Source organism: Melozone crissalis, unplaced genomic scaffold (assembly GCF_028551555.1).
Source record: "Melozone crissalis strain CALT ecotype California unplaced genomic scaffold, PUWL_Pcris_2 ptg000013l_1, whole genome shotgun sequence".
NCBI lineage: Eukaryota > Metazoa > Chordata > Aves > Passeriformes > Passerellidae > Melozone > Melozone crissalis.
The window spans coordinates 50,719,519-50,742,576 of record NW_026535791.1 but is presented as its reverse complement, the minus strand read 5'-3'; the positions used below and the strand labels follow the sequence as shown (position 1 = coordinate 50,742,576).

Here is a 23,058-nt window from a genome sequence, read left to right as displayed (position 1 = left end):
CAGTGCTTGTCCTGGTTCCACAGATGGCATCCCTAGCTCCTGCTTGGAGGAGTGTGTGGCCCTCTGCTAGAAATCCTTGCTGTCAAGGACAGCACTTAAATTAACAAAAGGGCTCACACCAAAGCCATCTTTGCCAGTCCCTGAACTGGTGTAACTTGTAAAAGGACAAGGTAGCATACCTGAGTCTTGCACCAGATTCCAAACTCTTGTGCCTGTGGACAGACACATTCCTGACCATACAGGGCAGGAACTACCACTGGCCTGGACTCCTCAGCATTGGGCGCCTGCATTCAGGTGATAGGGTGAGGATGTCTCTGTATGGTTGCCATTGATCTGATGGTGGCTGAGGCTTGCTGTGTTCAGTGGATGGCTATAGGAAACCCAGGATGTGCTTTCTGGGTCAGGGTGCTGGATCAGGGCCCAGGCAGCCCTGGTGAGGCAGTGTGTGCTGCCAGTGAGAGGCTGGAGTGGGGACTGTTCTGTGAAGGTGGGGTGGGAGTGGTTGTGTTTTGGAGAGGGCATTGAAGTTAAGGTATCTGCAGTGGGGGAGGTGATGAGGCTGGGAGAACCTGGACTGTGGAGATGAGATTGTTAAGGAGGAATTAAGATAAACTGTTGGCCCTGACTGCTCACAGTGTCACCTCCAGCTGCCCTTGTCAGCTTGGCTACCCAAGCCCAGCATATAGTGTATCACCTGATGAATCAGAACTGTCAAATTCCAGCAATAGCTAATTTCTTAAAGGAAGTTATCTTTATTTCTTTCCAATTGAATTCCCGGGCATGACTATGAATAAGTAGAATTGGTGTGGATTGAATTTTTATGGTTGTTTGTAACCTGCTAGAGGGCATCTGTTATTAGTTTGGAATGTGGAAATTTTTATAGATATTCCCATAAATGTGAAGAGCAAATTACAGAATTACAGAAACTTACTACTGAATGATGGATGATTTGCTGTGGCTGGAGTGTAGCTAACTGTTTGGCACTTTTTTTTTTTTGTTGGGGGGGGGAGTGTTTTTTTTTGTTTTTTTTTTTTTTTTGTCCCCCTGGCAGATGGGATATTTCTCTCCCATGCATTGGCTCAGATGCTGGTCTTGTCTGATACTGGACTGGTTTAGCTCATTTGCAGCAAGCTTTCTACTTGCTGGATTAGTTTTCTGTGAGTCCACTTTAATGGCCTCCCCGAGTGAAAAGTATATAAGGTGGTGTGAGAGAAGCTCTGGGAGATTTTACTCCTGAAATCTTGCACTGACCTGTGGGCTTGCAGGTCCAGAGCAGGAATGGTTTTACCTAGACACGTGCTATATGTGTCTCCCTGAGGTGTCTGCCTGGTCGTTCAGAGAGATGACTTGTCTGCTGGCCTGGCAGCTGCTGGATGCCCTCACCTTACAGGCTGTTGCTGTAAATTGGCTTTGGTTTCAGTTTCCTCTCTTCCTTGGCCAAAGACACCGGGCCCCAGGGCTGCCCAGGCAGCTCCACCAGCCCTGCCACAGCAGCAGGGGCTGGTCACTGCAGCAGGGGGTTGTCAGGCTTGTCCCTGCTCCCTGGATAAAGTCCTGTGCCTGCTCCTTCAAAATGGGTGTCAATAAATGGTGAAGGATGCTGGATCACATTGTTGCAGGTACCTGGGAGAGAGGGAGAGATCCAGCCCTAGGCCCCTTTTTAAAGATAATTTGTTCTGGCTGGAGTCATAATGGTAACCTAGGGAGGGAAAAGGATGTGCTGGGGAGGAGCTGTAGCTCAGGGATTTGCCTACAGCTCTGTGTTCTTCAATCAATTTTTAAAAGGGAAGTATTGAAATTAATTTACTGTAGTTGAAACCTGAAGTGTTGGTTTTGGGGCTTGTTCATTTCTGCTAACTGCTTGAGAATTACTTCTTTTCCGTTTTGTGATTCTAAATTAAATGAAAGTTTCAACAAGCTATATGAAAATTGAGTAAGCCTTTTTTCTTAATTTTTGGCACTTTCCACAGTGTATTAAGGAAGAAATTGACAATTTTTATTAATTCCCTTCTTACCAGAAGGGTGTAACATGTTGGTTTTTTTCCCCTTTAATTCTTGCATTTCTTTGTTATCTTTGTTCCCCTCTCCCACTTTTTTTTACCTGTGTTTAATCACACTTAGACTGTTACCAGAATATCAATTCTCCCTCAGTCTTTTTTCTTTGGCTACTAGTACATACCTAATGTTAAGGATTTTCCTGTTTCTTTTGTTAATATGTTTATTTTAAAAAGTATACGTGCACACAGCAAAGAGAGACTCCCCAGCTGATAAGCAGTGGGGGAAATAAGCACACTTGAGGTCAGTGGGTCTGTGCTTCTGGCTCGTGCTCTGCCCGTAGTTCATTCTCCATTGATGCTGGATCCCTGCATCATCTGATCACTTGGCTGCACACATTTGTTCCAGATGAAATGTGAGCATGTGATGGCATTTAAATTGTGGTTGGAGCACGTGGTAGTGTAGTAAAACAACCAGCAGACTATTTTAGGAGGGAGATGATAACCTCATGTAGTAGGAAATCTTTTGCAATAAGATGCCTCCTTTCCCCCACCTCCAGCTCTTGCTCTGGGCATGCCTGTGTCTCTGAACACTGCTGTTCTGAGTCAAGTCTGCCTCAGCAATCCTGCTGTGTGTCTGTGGTACTTGCACTTGCAAATGGAGATTTGAATTGCAGGTAACAATCCCTATTTTGGAATCAGGCTTTCCTAGGTTTGTTTTTTTATTTCTCTCAAAAATTTTCAATATATAAATTAAGCTTTTTGCTTCATTGTATAGGCCTCTCTTCATCTCTCCATACATTTGAAACTAAGCTGATACTTCAGAAATTAGTTGAGAAATGTTGGCAGGACATGCATCTAGACAGAAGGCATCTGAAATCAGTTGTGGGAAGCCATCCTTCCTGTGTTTTTAGGTAAGAGTATGGAGATGTTCACAGTTTAGCTGATCTGTACTTTTTTTTATTTCAGAAAATATATCTACAATTCAAGTATGCCAGAAGTAGACTCTCCCTTTGTAACATTTGAAACCTAGTTGAAAATTTCCTGAATATATCAACTTCCTCTTTCCTAGGAATTGGTTTAATCTGAGCCTTAAAATATTTGTTGTGTCACTACTCAGTTCAGCCATTGGGAAGGAGATGATTTCATTCTGAGTGCTTATGTTCATTAACTACTTCCAGACCCTGGCCAGGCCCTTTGGGCATCCTGTTTTGGTAGCTTAATCACTGTCCTTGTTGCTCTTGTGTGATTTTGATTTCCACTGTGACTGACTGATCTATTTCAGGTCAGTTTTCCTTTTCAGTGCTTCTGATACTTTTAGTTAGCATGAAGCCTTGGTCAGGAGTTTGTGTCAGAGACTTTTTTTAGATTGTTCTTTCATTAAGGCCTTTTTATAACTTATTTCTTTTTAACTTATTACTGAGGAAAAAAAAAGTCAGGAAGAAATTGCGAATGTATGAAAATGATGATGCCATAATGTATGTTTCTCCTCTAATATGGGAACAGTTTACAGATTCTGTGGCAGTAACTTTACTTGAAAGTTTGACATTCATCTATGGATTCTGGAGGAGAAGGTGGGACACGGATCTGTGAGCTAGCACTAGTACTACAGGGCACTACAGACATGCTCTAAACTGAAACTCAGGAAGGTTTATGTTCTCCATGCTGCCCCATCATGTCAGTGTTGAATGAGGGTGGTGAAAGAATAAGTGCCCAACAGAGTCTGAAGTAGCAGGAGCTGTGGAATCGAGACGTAGCTTCCCAAAATCATAACCTAGTACTATGATTTAAAAAGCAGTGCAGCCACTCAAGGGATCAGCTACTCCCCTTACTTGCAGTTGTTCATGTCTAAGAGGGATTGTAGTCTTGGGAAGGTGATCAGTTTATAGTGTTACAGACATCACATGGACTTAGAAGACCGACATCTGCCAGATCTTCTGGTTTTCTGTAATTGCAAGTTATTGACAAATGTACTCAAACAGATTCCCAGCATCTGGCTTGTGAGCAGCCCTGAAAACAGACTTCACAGGCTTTCTCACGTGACATTGATCTTTAATGGACTATTCATACAAGAAGGCACTGGTTTCATGAAATAGATGTGTCTGCTCTCAGAATCAGCATCACAGTCCTGGAGTAGTTGTTAGCTTTGTTCTTGTGATGGGTAGTATTGGGGAAAGAGTAGTAAGACCTAGAAGTTTCTTTCCTTCTCTACAGTGTATTTCATTTGGGAAAATCCTTTACCTTGCTTATTGGTTTTCCCCAAGAAAATACCTATTTAACAAGGTTCTTGTTTATCAGATGTAATGGCAGTGCCTTGTGTAGTTACTAGTGAAATTAAGTTTCACCATTTTTATCACTGGCTGCTTACTCTGCTTGATAGCAGAGCTGTCTGTATTTCCAAATGTAAACTTGTTTTTTTTTTTTTCCTCAATGCTATGTGTCTTCTTATTTGGACACAGTATTCCCTTTGCATTTTGGCCTGCATTTCCACATCTGTGTTTCCTGATTTATTTTAGGAGACTAGCATACACAGTTGTCTGTGTATACCAGGATGAGATGAGTTTTGCTGGCTGAATAACCTGAATTTCTCAGGGTATGTTTCTGGCCAATTTTCCTGTTGAGGTGCCTTTCTTCATTGGCACTAGAAGGTACTTATGCAATTGCTGTTTCAGCCAAGCATGTAGGTGTAACCTGTTACATTGGCAAGAACTGAGATGTCTCAGCTTCAGTGTCCTGATCAAATTTTCTTTGGTAATTTAATTCCAGCAACTTTTATTTTTGCCTGTAGTTCCAGGAGTGTGAGCTTCCTTAAGCCATGTTACTCAATTGTGTATTAGTACTGTGTGCTACTGAATGTCTTTCTCTGTCAGCTGAGATTATCACTTTGTGATATCATCTGTAAACCAAAACCTACAAAACAATTTCCAAGTTTTAGGATGAAAGTGTAATAAATGTAGTTTTTGTTTTGCTGTTCAGGTATAAATTTGGAATAGTCTTGTTCTTATGTTTTCTTACTTACAGAAGTGTAGGCAGTGCTAATCTTCCTATTTATGCTTTTTAAATTACATCTTGTTTTGCTACTACTAGCAAAGTAGTTGTTCTTTATGCTCAAAAATAAAAAATTCTATGACATCTTACAAATGAATTCATTTGAGGATACGAACTTGCAGTGTTACATTCTAAAAACAGATTTTGAAATCTTAAAAAAGTGTACAGTCATCTCCAAAAGGAAACATAGCATTTCTTTGTGTTTCTTTTTTTTTAAATGATATTTTTACTTGTGTTGATGAAAAATAGATTGTGTATGTGAGAAGTTCAGTTTGAAGCACTTTCTTAGTTAAGGCGTTTAGTATTTGAAATTATTGTTCTGTAGAATCCTTAGTGCTTTGATGTGTCTGGGTTTGGGCAAAAATTCTTGGAGCTGGAAAGCTGTAGGATTCTAAAACAGGTTTTTTGATCTTTGTCCTCTTTGGATTTGTGTTTTAAGTGTGTTTCTGGATGTATGCACACACAGATGTGCACACATATACTACAAACTTCATACACATTTTTACAGCTGGTTCTGCTTGTTTTTGTAGATAACAAGTTATGTCTTAAAGGTATTACTAGTTCAGGAATTAAAGCATTACTAGTGGCAGGAATTAAAGCTTTCTAGGTTATGTGGTGTTTTAATACAGTTAGGTTTTTACTTTTGAGGAACAGGTTTATATGAGCAGCAAAATTTATTCCAGACCACCTCTTAAGTTTTAGTTATTCTTTACCACTGATGTTTCTCTTGTGAAATGTTACCAAATGGCACAGAAATCATGTACTGCAGGTCTGTTCTTCCAGTTATTTTCCAACCTTTCCTTTTATCTTACTCTTAATTTTTGAAAGAACTTATTTTTTTTGGTAACTTTCTTTTGTGCCATACAGTGCTACATTTGGGCAACAGTATGCGTCATAGAGATTTCCAGAACATTTGTAATCATCTCTTCTCCCCTCACCCCTTCCTTTCCTCCCAGTTGTCATAGTTCCCTGCTTTTCTTATCTCTCCTTTTACTGCTGCAGCTTTCAGATGATAATGCACAGCTCAAGCAGCAGCTGCTGCATAATAGCTGCAGCACTGCTTAGAGCTGACCTAATGTGAGAATAAATGAACAAATCTGTGATTTGCTTCTGGGCTTACCTACAGGATCTTTTTTTCAGCTTGGGTTTATTAGATGTCATCCCTGGAAGGTGAGCTGTGGATGGCCTCCGTGGCATCCTCTTTAGCTGCTCCAAGGATTGTGGCCCAACAAAGAAAGGTGTTGGGATTCTCAGTGCTTTTTGCAATCACCTGTTTCTTAACATGAGTTGCTTTTTTCCCCTGCCACTTCTTTATTCATGCTGCCATGGCCAGGAGCCCTGCAGTGAGTGCAGCAGGAGCAGGTGCAGTGACACGTTGTGGTGTCACGCTGTGCTTTGTCAGGCCACTCTGCTCATTTCCTCTCATTTCCTCCGGCTGAGCCAGCCAATGTTCTCTCTCCTCAGCTTTTGGGGGCCTGAGGCTGCAACACCGAGCTGGAAAGCGTCCTGCTGCTTTAGTACACACAGCCCAGGGCTCCCAGCTTCTTCTGGGGCTGCTGGGGAGGTGAGCAGCAGCTGCCCTGTCTGTGCTGCCACAGGCCTGGGCTGCTCCTCAGCTGCTGCAGCTGGTGCTGCAGCACTGCAAAGAAAGCTGTCACCTGTTTTTGTCAGATGATTCAAGTGTTAATGCTCACTGGGAATACTGTACCTGGGTATATTCAGGGCAGTAGTTTAACAAAGAAAAACCTTTCTGTTTTACTCTTAACCAGAATATGAACTTTTCTTGCTGTGACTGTTAGATATAACCTTACTGATGCTCTGCTGGTTTAAGGACACAAGCAAGTCAAGGTTTGTAAAAGACACATTTGAAGAAAGTGTGTGTCAGAAGAAAACTTGGCTGCACCACCCCCAATGTTTTTTCCCCTCTCTCTAGTTGTAGACTTTGCTTTATCAGGTGAAGTACCTTTATTTTAAAAATACTTCCTCCACAATGGGATTCTGACTTTAAGGTCTAGAAGGGGGAAATAAAATAATATGGAGGTAGCATGAGGCCTTAAAACTGACTGATTTGAAGAAAAGGATCTTGCTGCAGGCTTACTGCATGCTGTAGTCTGCTCTCAGATAGATTTTCAGCTTTATTTTCTCATTTCCTTTTTCCTTCATCAAGCTCTCTTGTAGTGTTTTTTCCTTTCAGTAGGTACTGGTTCTTGCAGGGACATGAGTGGTAAGCGTTCTTATGTTAGTTTTATTTCCTTATTCTTATTAGATGAGAAACACTGAGCAGAAGTCTCCATCCACTGGGGGTTAGTGGTTTAGATGACTTAAAATGGTCCATATACATTCAGATAATTTTGAATGCTATGGAGTTTAAGCAGATCCATGCATAGTTTAATCTTGTTTAGAATCAGAGGGTAAATGTGGTAGTTGAACAGCCAGTATGTGGATGAAATGAATCTCTAAGGCATTTTGTTTGGTGTTGAAGAAATGTCAGTGATGGAAAAGTGAAAATGGCTGTGATGAAGAGTTTAAAATCTGCCTTATTAATGAACTTCATTCAAATTCCAAATGGAGAATGACCATCCAGTGTATATCTTGTTGTAGGGGTTTTGCTGCTGTTACTACATAACCACATTATGTAACATTTCATTAATGACCTGGAAGAGGTCATAGAATTGTTATCAATAAGGTAGGTAGCCAGTTGAAATCTGGGGGCAGAAAATGCATATGTAATTGTGGGAAGCCAGGCTTGTGTGTTTGGGATTAGTGTGGCGTGTGGAAAGGGAAGCCAGGATCTGTGGGTGGAGTAGGCAATTGGCAGGCCTTGGCAGGCAGTGAGCAGAAGTACCAGAGTGCTCCAGAGTGTTATGGACAGTGCTGTTTGTAGGTCACTGCTGGCCTGGTCTGCTCTGCCTTCAGAACATGGTATCCATTGAGGGGTGTTGTGGTGCAGCCCCAGGCAGGCACACTCTCACTCTGCCCTGGTGGGGTTTGGGGGGAGGTTCAGAAGGGTACAGGAGAGAGGAAACTCCTCAGGTGAGGTAAAGGCAGTGTCACGGGTGCAGCTGAAGCTGTGTGTGCCAGAAAGCAGAACCAGGAGTGAATCCATTATTTCCCATGAGCAGGCAGATGGATGTTCAGCCAGCTCCAGGAAAGCAGGCTGCATCACTCCTAGTGGTGACTTGGCAAGACAAACACCGTCACTCTGAGCATCGCCCGTTCTCCTCCTCTCATCTTCATGCTTATGTGCATGTGGGCAGTTCTGTGTTATTTAATAACAAAGGTATAGCTAAATAGTTTGTTCAAAAGATTTGGCTTAACTTGGTCCTTATCTGATTTATGACAGTTTTATTCTTGTATTTCTACTAATGTTTAATCTGACTCTTGGTGGAAAGTAAGGATTGAATGAACAAGAGGGTAAATTTCATCACAGGTAGAGTCTCTACCTGAGAGTTATAAAATTTGTTTGCCTGGAAGTTGAGGACATACTGGAAATATTTTTTTCCATAAAAATTTGTTTAATGTCTATATATACCTGTTGCGTACTATTCAAAAGGCAAATCTTGATATTTGCTAAGTAATACTTTTCTAAGTGTTTGTGTTTTTAGGTTTACAGAGCTGTAGGGGTGTGCAGCTTTGAGTTCATGTTATGCTTCTGCTGTGATTAGAAAAGTGGATTATGCCAGTATTATGGAAGTTATTTAGTATGCAGACCTTATTATTTGGTAATATATTGTGTTATAAAAATAGTTTGGCTTGATATTTGGAACTCAAAATCCAGCTTTGATTTTTGCAGTTGAAGACTTGGGAGTGCTGCATGGTGGAGGGGGTTTGTTTGCTATCCAGTGTCACTGAATGAGAAGTTACTCTTTCTAACATAAAGATAAATTTTTAGAGTCAGTTCTACAGCTGATTTTTCCATAATTACCAGTATAAAGATTACAGACCACATGCAAATCAGACTTCCCTTGAAAACCTGGAGTAGATTGTTTTCTCTGGCTACTTGATTTTCTTACCCTGTCAAAGTTTTCAGATGTATATTGAAATGAACAAACGTCCACTAAGATGGGAGAAGGGTGTAAGTGGTTAGTAGGGGGGTTTTTTTGTTTGTTTGATGTTTTGTTTTGGCAAGGTCTTTTGGTTTTTCAGGGTTTTTTTGTGTGGGTTTTTTTTTTGTTTTTTTTTTTTTTTTTTTTTTTTTGTGGGCTGTGTATTTCCTTGGGTTTTGGTTTGTTTGGGGTTGGTTTTTTTTTCTGTTGTTTTTTTTTTTTGTTTTTTGAGATAAGGGGTTTATAATCAAGAATTAGCCTTAATTCTTTAGAGCACTTGTGTTATTTCCCTTACCTTTTACCTCTCTAGGTTATTTATGTCTTACATATTTGCCATGTAAGGAGAAGACCCCTCTGGAGGGTGTCATGTCCCCCTCCCCCTTTATTGTAGGCTGCTGCTGAACATTCTGGCCATGATCTGCTGAGAGCGGCTTCCTGTCAGAACTGCTTCATGTAAAATCACAAGGAAGCAAATGTTTCTTGCATCCTCCCATTGTGCTGTTTCCTGTGAGCAGGCTGGATGCATGTCCTGGATACAGGTTTTTTATGGCACTCTACCGTGTTGGGATGATCCAATCAAGTTGTTCTTGGTTCCTCCTATAGTCTGAGTGTAGCAGGAAACGGGGCTTCCTCTCAGCCTTTTGTTCTCAAGTTAGCCTGACTGTGGGGAGCTCTTGGCTCTATCAGAATCCAGAATGAAGGTGAGATTAAAATGGGTTGTTTTAAGGTTCTGTAAGTTTAAGCTATCATTTGTAACCTTTTTTGAAATGTTCCCTTTCTTAGTCATTCTCTTTCTCCCTTGTTGTCCCTTTCTGATCCCGTTCTGGTTTCTGCATGAGCACCTGTCTTGTGTATTTAATTTTTTTAGAATCAGGGCTAGGCTTTTGTGATTCTGTTCACACTTCAAGTTTACTTACACTTCAAGTTTGTTTAAAAACTACTACAATAAGCGTGTAGCAATAATGGAAATTTCACACTCTTAGTACTTTCGTGTTCCATAGCAGCTTAATTTTTCCCCCCAATTTGAGCAGAGGTTAAGCTGATCTCAGTTTTGACTTTGTAAATTATGCTGTTAATAAAATCTATCATTTCTGTTTGTTAAATCAGATTATTTTTTCTCTTTAATGCCTTTTTTGTGTGTACATAATCGTTTAATATTCCTTGTGTTTGAGGAAAAGCCTTACGAAATTCACATCTAGGCAATTCCCTGGTGCCTCTCCTTACTACTTACAGCTTCAAATAACTAAGAGAAGTCTTTTTAAATTATCTGTAGTCCAGTGAAACTTGTTGAAGTAGTTATTTGACTTTGTTTATGGGAGCAATAACTGCTTGGAGTATACTGTTGTGTGGTTCTGACTGCTTGATGCTGTGTGTGTTGTGTGGCATTGCTTTTCTGAGCTGTGTAAATGCTACTCAAGCTTGAGGGATGTTGGCACCTGTACAGCCCAGCTGGAACTGCTGCTTTCTGGGGCCAGAGATGATCCTCAGTCTGAGGGGGGGGGAATGAGCATGTGAGTGTATGCAGGTACCTCAAATCCTCAAATAGTGTGGATGCATTGGGATTTTTTTAATTTTTTTTTTTTTTTTTTTTTACTGTAACACAGTCATTAAATGCTTTCTAAATCTGTTCTACCTTTTCTGTGATATTGCATCACCAGTCAGAGCTGGTCTGGCAGCCCCTTCTGTGGTTACTTTCATGGCTTTTGTTAATACTTTTGCTTCTCTTGGGTTAAACTGGCCTTTCTTTGTTCCTTTCTCGCTTCTCCCCTGGGATTATGAGTTTTTCCTCTCCTGTCTGTGAAGGCTGTTTTCTGGGTAAGGACTTTCTGATAGTGTCTGTGGGATGGGTCTGTTGTCAGAAAAGTGAACTGGTTTTTGTTGACTTTTTAGATGAAAACTGCTTCATTGCAGAAAACTAAATATCTTTCTGTTTCCTAAATCAGTTGGAAGAACTACAGCAGCTGTCTTTTATTGTCAGCTTTCTAGTCTTGTACAAAGGAGTACTGTGAGTTCTTTCAACCTATGCAGAATCTATTGCAAGAGCTATTTTCATGAGACTTTGGATGAGTGTTTCCATTACCTCAGGCAAATATGGGTTTGTGGGGTTTTTTCCTTTTTTGAAAAAATGTCCTCTTTCCCCCAAAAAATCCAGATGTTTAATGTCATCACCCAGTGCTTGAAAGTTGCTGGAGTGTTTTCTGCAAGATAATTCAAGGTTTGGATTGCCTTAGCACAGTTAAAAAATAAAAATAAAATTAACCTCTCCTTTCATCTGTCCTCTTCCCAAACCTCATCCTTGATCTAACCTGTCCAGCAATTTAATTCTTTTAAAATTCATTAATGTTCAGGAATGCTGTTTTCCTCTGCATCTTTTAAAGAGATGGCATGTAGGTTGTAGTAGTTATTTTTAAAGTACATTATGAAAAATCAGGTACAATGCCTGTGCACTGCTACAGAGAAAGAAGAGTACGCCAAGAGTAATAGTACACAGTAACTTTTTTTTGGCCAAAATGTCTTAGGAAAGCTTCTTGATACTTGTATTATTCAACATTCTTGTAACCTAAATGATACTTGATATTTTTACTTTCTCAGTTCTTCAGTTTTTTTCAAATGCAGCTGTTGCTATATTATCTTTCCATTTAAAAGTGTCATAGTTTAAAATTTGGGGTTTAAAAAATTTTTAAGGAGAACTCCCCCCCCCCCTTTACTGGTTCATAACAACCACTAAAAGACTGATGCTTTGATCATGCAATAGCTTCTACAGTTGTGGTTTGTATGTACAAGCTTAAAGGCTTGTTTATTAACTACTTAACTACTTGTTATTTGGTTCTTTTTCAGACTTTTGATGCAAATGACCTGTATCAGGGACAGAATTTCAGCAAAGTTCTTAGCTCTCTTGTGGCTTTAAATAAGGTGACTGCAGGTGAGTAGACTGCTCTGTCTTGTGCTGGCTTACTGCTACTTTCACTTGCATCAGTGTATATTTATATCTGTGTTGTACCCATGACAAAGTGAACATATGCAGTATTTTGAATGAGCTTTTGTTGAAGTTCATGCTTTTAAAACTTTGCAGTGGCTCTGGGTTCTCTAGTCATGTCTTCTGCAGAAGGAAGCTTTGTGGTAGAGCTAAGGCTAAGCCTTTAAATTGGCAAGCAATTTAGAAAAAATGTGTTTTTCAGAGAGGCCTGCTTTTTAGGTTGTTTTTCTTTTTTTCCCTCCAAGTTTGAACTACTAAAGTTGACTTTTGCTCCATTCTGTCATTCTCCTATTTGAACAACTTTGCAACATTTTTGCCCTCCCTAGCCTACATTTCCCAGTGCTATCCTTTCTTGCCAGTAACAAAAGGATATCCAATGTCTTTGATCCCTTAAGCCACATATTTCATTCATTTAGCAGCTAGAAGTCATGAACCACTCACCTTAAGTTCTTGGATAGGAAGGGAGAGAGCTGTAGGAATACCAGACAGGTGAGAGGTATCCATCCATCATTGTAGGGTGAGGCTGTGCTAAATTCTGCCAGCTGAACCCTGGGACAGTCAAGAAATGTTGACATTGGCCCTTTTGGTTTCTTCCTGTTCCACCATCAGCAGCAAGTTTCAGTACTGGTCATCAGGTCAGTCAGAAACTGAACCGTATGTGTCAGTTTTTGTGCAAGGAAGCAAAGGTGATAGAAAAGTCAGTGATGCATAAGTGTTGCTTGGTTTAATACTAATGAGATAAGTATCTTGTCACATTTATAATCTCTCATCTGTTTCATGAGTGACTTTGTGGTTTTGGTGGGTTTTTTCCTTGCGTTAGAAAGCACCCCTTAAAATTAAGTTTTGCAACCAAATCTTAGTTGTAATGAATGGGTTTGGAGTAATACCATTGACTTCTTTGAAGCTGTTTAGATCAGTTGGAGATATTGCCTCTCATCTCAAGGGTAAGTGCAAATGCAAACCATTGCAGTACATCTTTAAATCTGCTGTAACTAGCCATTGCTGCCTTTGCTGTTAACGTGGAGAAAGTGTGGCTGTTTTGTCCAGATGTCTATGGATTAAGGCCTATGTCAAAGAGCCACAACTGCAGCTGGTTAGAAGGGACATGGGCTGATCCCTTTTACGGTGAGGGCATGTGGTGGTGGTATAGAAACCAAAAATCAGAACCACATGCAAGCTGTGGTGTTGTCTCGTTCCTAGGAGCAAGCATAAACCTTCTTGTTCTTCCAAACAATTTTCATTAACTGGGTAATTGCATAGAGGCATTTTAGACTGTATCTCTCTGCTCTGATATTGGAAGATGGATTTCAGATCCCCATGTGGATCTGCAAGAATTTCAGGCATACACAGGTTCTTCTGAGATAGGCCTTCCTACAATATGAGGAATGTGAGAAAGGGGCATGATTACTGAAGAAGGACTTCTGTGGGTTTTCACTCCACTGAAGTGTCAGTCTCTGGAGTGGTGGCATCAAGGAAGGAGGCTGCAGCCAGCACTGAACCTGCCTCTTGGGAGCTGCTTTTGGTGCAGCCCCTGGCTGGCTGTGGCTCTCTAAGCCACAGGGCACACCCCCCCTTGTTGGCTGGCAACACCTCATCCCAGGGATGTGCCAGCCCAGTGTCCAGGGCTGGGGCTGCCCTGGTGCCCCCAGCTGCCCCACTCCTGTCTGGGATGGTGGGATGAGCCCTGTCCTGCTGCTCCCTCGGTGCCTCCCAGTCCTTAAAGGACCCCAGCAGCCCTGATGGCACACAATCCTTCAGGTGAACATGTCACATGGGTGTGCTTCTCTGAGGAGAGACAAATGCAAGAGAGGAAATGTTTTGGGATGGTGTTGTTTACTTGAGAAGCAGCATTTTCCTTTCTTGTATTCCTAATCCTCCCTCCAAAGAAGAAAAAATAGCTTAGTTGGCAAAAAAAAAAAAAAGGGATGAGGCAAAGGAATGTAGAAAAAGAGACAGTGGAAGGAATGTTTTAATTGAGAAGGAGATGGGAGGCTGTGGGAAGAGCTAAGAAACAGATGTGGCTGGCTTCACTTCAAGCAAGTTTTATGCAGTCAAAATTCTTGGCTACTAGCTAAAATGATGCTGTTAATTACCTTTAAATAGACTGGTAGTGAGTAGGAATAGAGAAATACAACCCTAACCCTCCTCTCTCTAAACAGGCCAAGTTGTTTTCTTGTCTGTGTGGGGAAGAAATTGTCGATGTCTCAGGATTTTACATTATTTATTGCTATCATTTTTGAGTCTTGAATTACTGAGTAACTGCAGATACATCAAATCTGCTTTAAGCATGTGAATTTTACAGAGATAAGCAGAAGTTATAGATGCAGATTGTTAAAATTCTAATATTTATTTTTTTTTTCCCACCCTCCTATAGACATAGGGCTGGGCAGTGACTCTGTATGTGCACGTCCCTCATCTCATCGGATAAAATCCTTTGATTCTTTGGGATCCCAGTCTTCACACAGTAGAACTTCAAAACTCTTTCAGGGACAGTATCGGAGTTTGGTAAGTTCTGTGTGCATGAAATATGCTGTGGTGTGGTATTTTTTTCCCCCTTTCTTTTCCCCATTTCTTTTTTAATGAGCTTTGTAAGTAAATTATAGCATAGCAAAGTAACTGTTTCTTCTCTTTCAGTTCTGTATTTTTAGCCTGTGAGTTTGTTTTTGCAGCTTTTACATGATGCTTCAAAATACATGCAGCTTTTTGTGAACTTCAAACTATTTTTTCCTCCTTTAGTGCTCCATTTTGTCTGCATAGACAGTATCTTCATGGATTTGTGTTTTTCTTCTCTGTGTAAGGACTTGCTTTTCCAAAGGCGAAAATCTAATTTTCTCTCTGAGTTTAGGGGTGATGATTGAATGTTTTTCAAACCTCTGTGAAGGTGATACTTCCAATTTTGGCAGTAGTGGTAGTTGTTCCTGTTTTCTGTTATATTTCAAGGTTGGTCCTTCAACTAGCCTTTGGGTAACTGAGTTGTGTGGGCCATTGTTTTATAGTCCAGCTTAATTCAGGGTTGCATACCTCATGGAAATTGTGATAAAATGTACTTTTATTCACTGAAGGTCTGCAAGGAGGATTCAGGTCCCTAATGAAAGCTGCTTTATCTGTGGCTTTCTTAGGTGTGTAATGTGTTTTATCAGGTAGCAGAGCCTGTGGAAGTTTTTGCCCAGGGCCACTAATTCAAGCTCCTGTTCTGTTGTTCACAGCCCACTCAGTTTTGCAGATGTAGCAGTTGGTGAGACTGGCTGTTAGCTGGATCACTGAAGTGATCAGAGTTTTCAGTGTTTCTGTCACTTTGGTGATCTGAGTTGCTCTGTGCAAAGTTAGAGGAGAGAGGTGCAAGAAGGAGGGAAAGAGAGCCAGTGGCCAAACCCAGGAAATTCCTAGTTTGTTTTTGTTGGTGTAGATGATCTGTTTGGAACCGTTCTCACCAAGTTTGTACTCATTTCCTCTGCTGGAAAGCCAACCTGGCAGAGCATAGGGTTTGTAGTTGGTCTCACTGTGCAATGTTTTTGCTTATTTAGTGGCTTTTTACCATTTACTAAACCAAAACATTCTCTCTTGTTGAGCAGAGAGGATGAAAGCACAAAATGTACCAGCAGAGGACTAAGGCAGAGGCACTTGAGAATGTGCCAATCTAATTGTCAAACACTGGGACTTGGACTGTCTTGGGACTTTCTGCACATTTTCCAAGTTGTGTTTGCCCTCATTTTCCTGTAGTTTCTCAGCTGCTAACTCTGATGAAAGTCATATTGAGTTGTGATACAATAACATGATTGCTGGGGTTATGAATTAAGCTGGCATGTAAGATCCTAGTGACAACATGCAGTCTTTTCATCACCTCAGCTATATAGGCAACATGTAGGGGAAATTCTTCAACCTGGAGATCTGACTAGGACTGCTTACACAGTCATTTTCTCACTAAGCTGTGTTTTTAGCTGTACAGGTATTGATTCTTGGTTATGATAGAGACAAACATGATTTGTAGTGCTGTTCTCCCAGTTACAGTGCAATGTTTTTGAAGTTGCCCAAGTATTGCACTTTTTCAGCATAAAGGTTTGCCCAAACTCTCATAAAGTGCTTGAATGGTGCAGATACCCAAAGTGACATCCAAGGACAAAATGCTAAATTTGAAAATTGTTAATTTGAAAGACAGATTAGTTACTTCAAAGCACATTCAGATGTTAGGACAGAGTGATAATCTGCCTTTGCACCCATGGTAAGGGATGAGCATACACACATACATAGTGTGTGTGGACAGCTGCAAGTCTGACTGCTGCAGGCTTCCAGCTTTGCTAGCCTTCAGAGAAATGATTTGGGAGTACTTAGTCAAGGTAAGTTGTGTAACTTTCCGTAGGTTTTGTGAAAGAACACTCCTTCTTTGGCAGGCTGTGGAGACTTGTACCTTCAGTGTGGAAACCACTAACCTGATCTGTTACAGGAAAAAAGAAAAGATTTTGTGCTGCAAACTCTTGATATATCTAAAATTAAATTAAACCCAACTCAGTTTCTCCCTCCTTGCAGCGCAGAGAGTTTTAGGAAAATACTCTCTAATCTAAGGCCTTTGTCTCATTGTAGTTGTCAAAGGCAGTTTCAGTCTATGCTAGTCATAGAAAAATTTATATGTTTTCTTTTTTCTTTGTGATAGCAATAATTATTCTCATTTTAGCTGTTAACCCTTTCTGATTTGGAGGGGCTGTAATAAGTAAAATATATACTCCCATGATTGATAAAAATCTGTAGATTAAGAATCACAGAAATGCTGGAAATGCTAAATTGCACCTTATAAAGGCTTTTGAGTAAAAATGTGTGGGGACTGTTGTGTGTGGAGCAAAGACTATTTCCATTTTATGGCAATTTCTGTTTTGCTCATGGAAATATTGTTTAAGTCTCTAATGATCATTTTATTCTTTGTTTTCTCTTCCTAGGACATGACAGATAACGGCAACCATCAGTTGGTGGTGAGAGCCAAATTTAATTTTCAACAGACAAATGAAGATGAACTTTCTTTTTCAAAAGGTGATATTATTCATGTTACAAGAGTGGAAGAAGGAGGCTGGTGGGAAGGAACTTTGAATGGAAAAACAGGATGGTTTCCAAGTAACTACGTACGAGAAATTAAATCAAATGGTGAGTTTGGAAGGGGAGAGCATATTTGCAGAAATTCATGCTTTGGGTAGAGGTTGATGGTTGGTTGATTCATTAAAACTTCTAATGCTTTTTGTTTAAGCTTGGTTTTATTTACTGAAGGTCACTCACAGCAATGATTAATGCTTGGGAACTCGCACTTCCCCACCCCAACTCGCTGTATAGAGTGGCTTCTGAATCAGCAGTAAGTGTGCAGAAAAGTCCCCATTCTGTTTGCTTGTCTGTCATGTTTGGGCTGCTCTCACTTCCTTGGTCTGAATTCCTAGAATATGGGATTTTTGACTTGGATGCTGACAGACATCGAGTTGGTGCTTTTGGTTTAAATAGTGAGAGATTTCCTACAAAAAACAAAAAAAATGAACAAGAAAAAATCTCCAAACCTAACAAAAATTTACTCAATACATCCCCTTACTTAGAAGTAAACAACTGTAGGAGGAAAACCCAATTCTATCAAAATCATCTTTTGAAGGCTAATGTATTTGTGATTTTTCTTTTTCTTTCTTGTTCATGTGCCTTCAGCTTTTCTTCACACAGGCTTCATCCTTCTGCTGAAGTTTTATTTTGAACTTTATGCAGTCAAAGTACCTTCTGTAAATGTCATCTGAATATCAGAAGTAACATTCCTTTTTAATCCACTAGGATATTGCTGTGGGTGACATAATTTCTCTGTCTCCTTTATTTCCTTTTTTTACCCCATGTCTTGGCTTATTTTCAGAGATTAGGGATAAGCCTGGTAGGATAAAATTACCCAGGGTCTCTGGGAGGCTTTACCACTGTTTCCTTTGTTACAGCTCCAGTGAAAACACTCATCTTTTGGGGCTGTGCTCAAGTCTTTGGCATGGCTTTTTTTTTTCTTCCCCCCCATCATGAGGCAACTATTCAGATGCCTGATTGCAGTGAGGTTGTGGGAGCAAAAGTCCATTTTAAAACTTACCTTTTCTGCTTTGGTTGAATCCTCTTGTTTTTTCTTCCTTGGTTTAATATCTCCAGTCTGTTGCTGCAAAATGCTAGTCTTAGATCTGCAGCTTCATTGTCCTTTTCAACCAGCTTCTTCCAGACGTAGTCACAATGTAAGACTTGGCTTTAATGTTCTTTAGAGATCCCTCAGATGCAACTTATCCTGAGAAGCAATTCTTGAAGCCTGTTTTTGGTTTGTAGTGTTTTGGCATCAGCCATGATGACCCTCTTGTCTCATTGTTATTAATTTAAATCATTGCTGCAGAGATTTTGTTTAAATTTCATCAGTTTTGACCTCTTCCAACTCCTGGAACCTAGGTAGGCAATTAAGCTCTAGAATAGAAATGCTTTAACAGTGAACATGCAAGAGCCAGAAGTTGCCAGTAACCAGAATTAAGTGGTTCTTGTGTTAAGAATGCTGCACTTGGGTGCAGTAAGTAGGAAGGGACAAGCTGTAGTGCCAAGTGCAGTCTGATGCTTGTGACTCCTTGCAGCCCTGTCTGATCCCTGGGGCTGGCATGGTTTTTACTTTCACTTCTTGCCCTCAGAAGAAAATTCTCCCAAATCCTTTTCCCTCCACTTTATAGGTGGATTCTCTCTCCCACAACATTTTATCCCTTGTGGCTTCTGCAAGACTTCTTGCATTCTTGGACTGCTGTCTCATATGTTAAATTTCTTCTATGGAAGTTTCTTCTGTTTGTGCCCAAGCTTTTCTCTTCTCAGGAAGCTTAGTTCATTAAGTATTACAAAGTTGAAATGACTGAGCTGTAGCTCACTAGTTTTCTCTGTTTTCCTCCTCCATTTTAAAATTACTGTTTGGCTTTTTCCAGTACTTTATGGAACTTCACTTGTCCTCTCTGGTTTCAGATATGGATATAGCTAGTTCTTTGACTATCCATTCAGCACGAGAGGTATTGTGTAATGTATCAAAATAGTAATTTTAACCTGCTTTAATGCATTTGTAGGTATATGTTTGAGTTGTCTGGAGCTGATTTTTTTATGAGGAGGATGGGGGGTGGTGGAAGGAAGCATGACATAACAGGAGATTTTAGTGTGTTAGGAACTGTGGAGTTGCAGATGAGCTTTACCCCTTCATGTATATATGCATGCTGTGGGATGCTTTGTTGCTACTGCCCTCATGACCATGCTAGTTGTGTTTTAAATGGTGACCTGACTTCTCCTGCTTACTTTTGCTTCTTTTTGTGTGATTGTGATCAGTGTATATATTTGTGATATTTGTTCCATGTCGGTTTGCATCCACTTTTTCTGATCTTTCTTTGACATGCCACTAACTTTTAAAGGAATGATCATTCTCGAGAGCCTATTGTGCTTATGTTGTTACTAGTGGGACTTCTTTTTTAATCCATATTTTTAAGTTCACTGATTTCTTCTTACTTCAAGTCCGTTGTTGTAATTTTGCTGCACTGTTTCTTTTATTGCTTGTTTCCATAAAATGTGTTGTGAGCATTTCTATTCTCAGCTAAGTTTTGCTTTATGGATATTGTTGGAGATCCTAGAGAGAGGGCTTTTCTGGAATTCTCCTCCCTTCTGCATCCAAATGCATTGTCACTGTCCTGCTGCTGGACTTTTTGTTTTGCTGTCCTTGTGGAAACAAGGATGTAATGCTGCTGTTACAAAGCTCTGAACTTGTTTCAATAGGTGGGTGTTCATGAGAAGCTTCATCTAAGTTAAATGCAATTTCTGTTGCCTTCCTGTGTCCCCGCTCTTCTTAGTTTGTCTTCATTAGGAGAGTTGACATTTCTTGAGTTGATAATCTTACACTGGCCGCTCTTCTTTATTTCCTAGTAACTCTATATACACCTCACTTCAGGATTTCCCCGATTCAGAAGTATTTTAAGTGCCTTTAGGCCTCAAGCATGAGGTTGAAATATAAAAGTGCTCTTTTTTGCCTTACGTATTTTAAAAGTGGTTAGAACTTGCAGCCTTGCTAGCTCAAATTCAAAATGTGTTTTCTATCAGTGTTACAATAGATTGATTTTAAAAAAGATCCAGATAGGGTTTTTGAAATACATGCTCTTGATTAAGGTCTCTCTGAAAAAAATGTTCATCCTGAACATCTCATTTGTTTTCAACATACTCTGTAAAATGATCTGGCATTGGTAGTACAACTCTAGGCTTCTTTCTTCTCTGAAATGTAGCTGAAAATACTGTAAATACGTAGAAATTCTGTATAGGATGATGCATTCTATGGAAAGCTCCCAGGACATGACTAAATAAGCTCCTGGGTTTCACTAAATTAAATCCGCTCAGTCCAATGTAACATGACTTGTGCAAATTGAGTAAAAGAAGAAATGAGTGAAGTTTTTTATGCATCTGTCTTTTTGTTTTGATTCTCACAAACTTCATAGGCATTAGATATTTAGATAAATGGATTTTTGTTCTAAATTAAAATCCACTGGTGTAAAAAAACCTGTAGATATGTAATCTTAGCTTTTACGGTGCCTCTGAAGTTATCTCTCTCTTCCCTTCCTTGAATATGTGTGTGGCAATGGAACTGCCTTTACCCACATTGATTTCATGAAGTGCTTAGAAGAAAAGTAAGGTGCATTACATAAATTGCACCAGCAGAGAATATCACATGATAAGGTATCTCACAGTGGTTGTGCCATGGCTGTAACTTGTTTGGTTAGCTGTGCCTGGGTGATTAGAGTTAGCACACAATGCTAATGAGGTGAGCTACAAATGGTTGTAGGACACATACTGAGATTGTTGAGCAAAGCACAGAATTTCATTTTCTTATGCTGGACAATGACTATTTTGGGGGAAAATAATTTTGGTTGAGATGGGAAACTGTTTTTGTTTTGCTTTTGAGTGTATATTTATTCTGTCCCCCTCCCTGACTCAAGGAGAAAAAGAGAATTTGTTTAAAGTAGTGATAGTTATGATCAAATATGTAAAAAAAAATACACTGCTTTTCTATTCAGGTACATGCCTACACTGTGAACTTCAGAAAAAAAGATTCATTTCTCTCTCCCTCCTCCCTATGTTTTCATTTCCATTTTCAAACCCTCTAACATCTTATGTTTTTAAATGTTCTTTGATCTCTAGTCAGAAAGTACTTTGAAATGAAAGGATTTTGGTTTTATCCTGCTCTGCTATTACATGTGACAGAGGATAGAAAATAATGTGTAAACTTGTTAAAATACTTGACAGTGTGGCCTTATTGAGGTTGTTTTTGCTTACATAAAATGGAACAGGAAGAGGTGAAGGTGTAGGTGGAGCCTTGTCTCTTACAGTGCTGCTTCTGTCTCACACAGTACTTAGAGAGATTTGGAGACCTTGTTTGGAGGGTTTTGTTGCAATGAAAAGAAGGATGGTTAGCCAGAATGGGGTGCACTTGCTTAGCTACTGTCAGATGTTAATCAGATTTTAAAAAACCCAAAAAACACTTGATCCATTACTGAGTTGTGTCCAAGCATAATCCCTTCAGATGGCATGAGCTTACATGGAAGGGAATACAGCTTTGTAGGAACTACATTTGATATGTCACAAAGTTTATTCTAATTCTTTGCAGAAATTAATGTATCATTACTCCTCTAGCCTCTGTTACACATTCTTGACAGTTATTGGTATCAGGCCCAGTGCAAATTACAGTGATAGTGTTTCTTTTAGTTGGATGTTAAAAAAAACAAAATCAGTGTGGGGAAAAGGTCAGAATATACTGGAGGAGTAGAGTGTCAGCTGCTTCCATCCTGTGGTGTGTGAGGGGGAAAAAGAAATTACACTTTTGGCTTTGGGGAAAAAATAGCTAAAACCCCATGAAGAATGTTAGTTTTTCTCTCCCTGACCATGTACACTCAGAGGAGTATTGTGTTCTCTTGTCAAGTGTAACTCTACAGGCATCAGTAACATAGAGTTTGGCACCAGTGAATGCTGCTGGGGCAGAAGTGTTGGTGTTTGTATTGCAGAGTGGAGCTCTGCAGCAGTGCCTGAGCCCTCTTGAGAACGGGGAATGGGTTTAGGTCTGCCCTCCTGATGCTGGACTTGAACTGATTAGTCTAGGAACATGGAGCTTGCTTGTAGCACTTCACTGATAGGGACCACACAGCTTTTGGTGTTCTTGTTGACACACCTTTCCTGCCCTAATGTGGGATGAAATAACCCAAATTGGATCTTTTTATCTAGATAATGCCCCACGGCACAGGAATTGCAGAAACACTCAGGGATGCTCTGTAGCAGTAGGGTCAAAGTGCTTTAGTCAAGTATGTTCTGAAGGGAATAAATTCTCTGTGGAGTAGCACAAAGTAGAGTGTTGCATGAAAATGAATATGGTATAAACTGAAGACATTTCAGAAGAGAGAATGTGGGAATATCAGGTAATGTGAAGGCATATAAGTTAAAATAGAAAGAAACGGAGTATTGGGAAAGATTGGGTAAATTTTCTTTTTATAGCCAATAAATAGACATTTGTAAAGAATAAAATAACTTCATTTAAGGGAGTTTGTGGCATCTTATACCACTTAGGGGAAGGTTATAAAAGCAGTTGGTTCCACTGAGGATAATTATTTCCTGGAAAAGTAATGTTAAAAGCCTGTGCTACCCTCATTCTCTCACCCACAGATGATCTGTTCAGTGAAGTCCATCTGGTTTGCCACTAGACAATGCATTATCAAGTGTGGCTGAGGGCATTTGAATGTGATGCTTTGATCACAAGAGAGATGGACAGTGGGAACTTAGCTCTTGGTTTCAGTCACCAGCAGGATACCATCTCCTCCTATACTTGAGCAGATGCCTGCCAGCTTTGGATTTGATCGTACACTGAGCCATTTTCACTGTGCTTTCAGTGTTAATATAAGGCACGCACATTGTGCCTGGAGAAAAGTAGGGAGATGCAAAAGTCTGTGTGGGAAAAGCTGGTGTCTGGCTC

The 23,058-nt window shown here is 40.1% G+C and overlaps 1 protein-coding gene across 5 annotated transcripts in view; it reads left to right on the top strand.

Moving 5' to 3' along the window:
- Nucleotides 1-23,058, top strand: part of ARHGEF7 (Rho guanine nucleotide exchange factor 7) — a 116,951-nt gene that overhangs the window by 34,580 nt on the left and 59,313 nt on the right. For 3 of the 5 annotated variants that reach the window (XM_054272276.1, XM_054272275.1, XM_054272280.1), the window contains exons 3-5: nucleotides 11,927-12,011; nucleotides 14,440-14,570; nucleotides 16,994-17,195. In XM_054272276.1, the coding sequence (XP_054128251.1) occupies nucleotides 11,927-12,011; nucleotides 14,440-14,570; nucleotides 16,994-17,195 (418 nt within the window). Of the gene's footprint in view, nucleotides 1-10,868; nucleotides 10,904-11,926; nucleotides 12,012-14,439; nucleotides 14,571-16,993; nucleotides 17,196-23,058 lie in introns of all 5 variants that reach the window. The other 2 variants (XM_054272277.1, XM_054272278.1) reach the window with 1 other exon arrangement.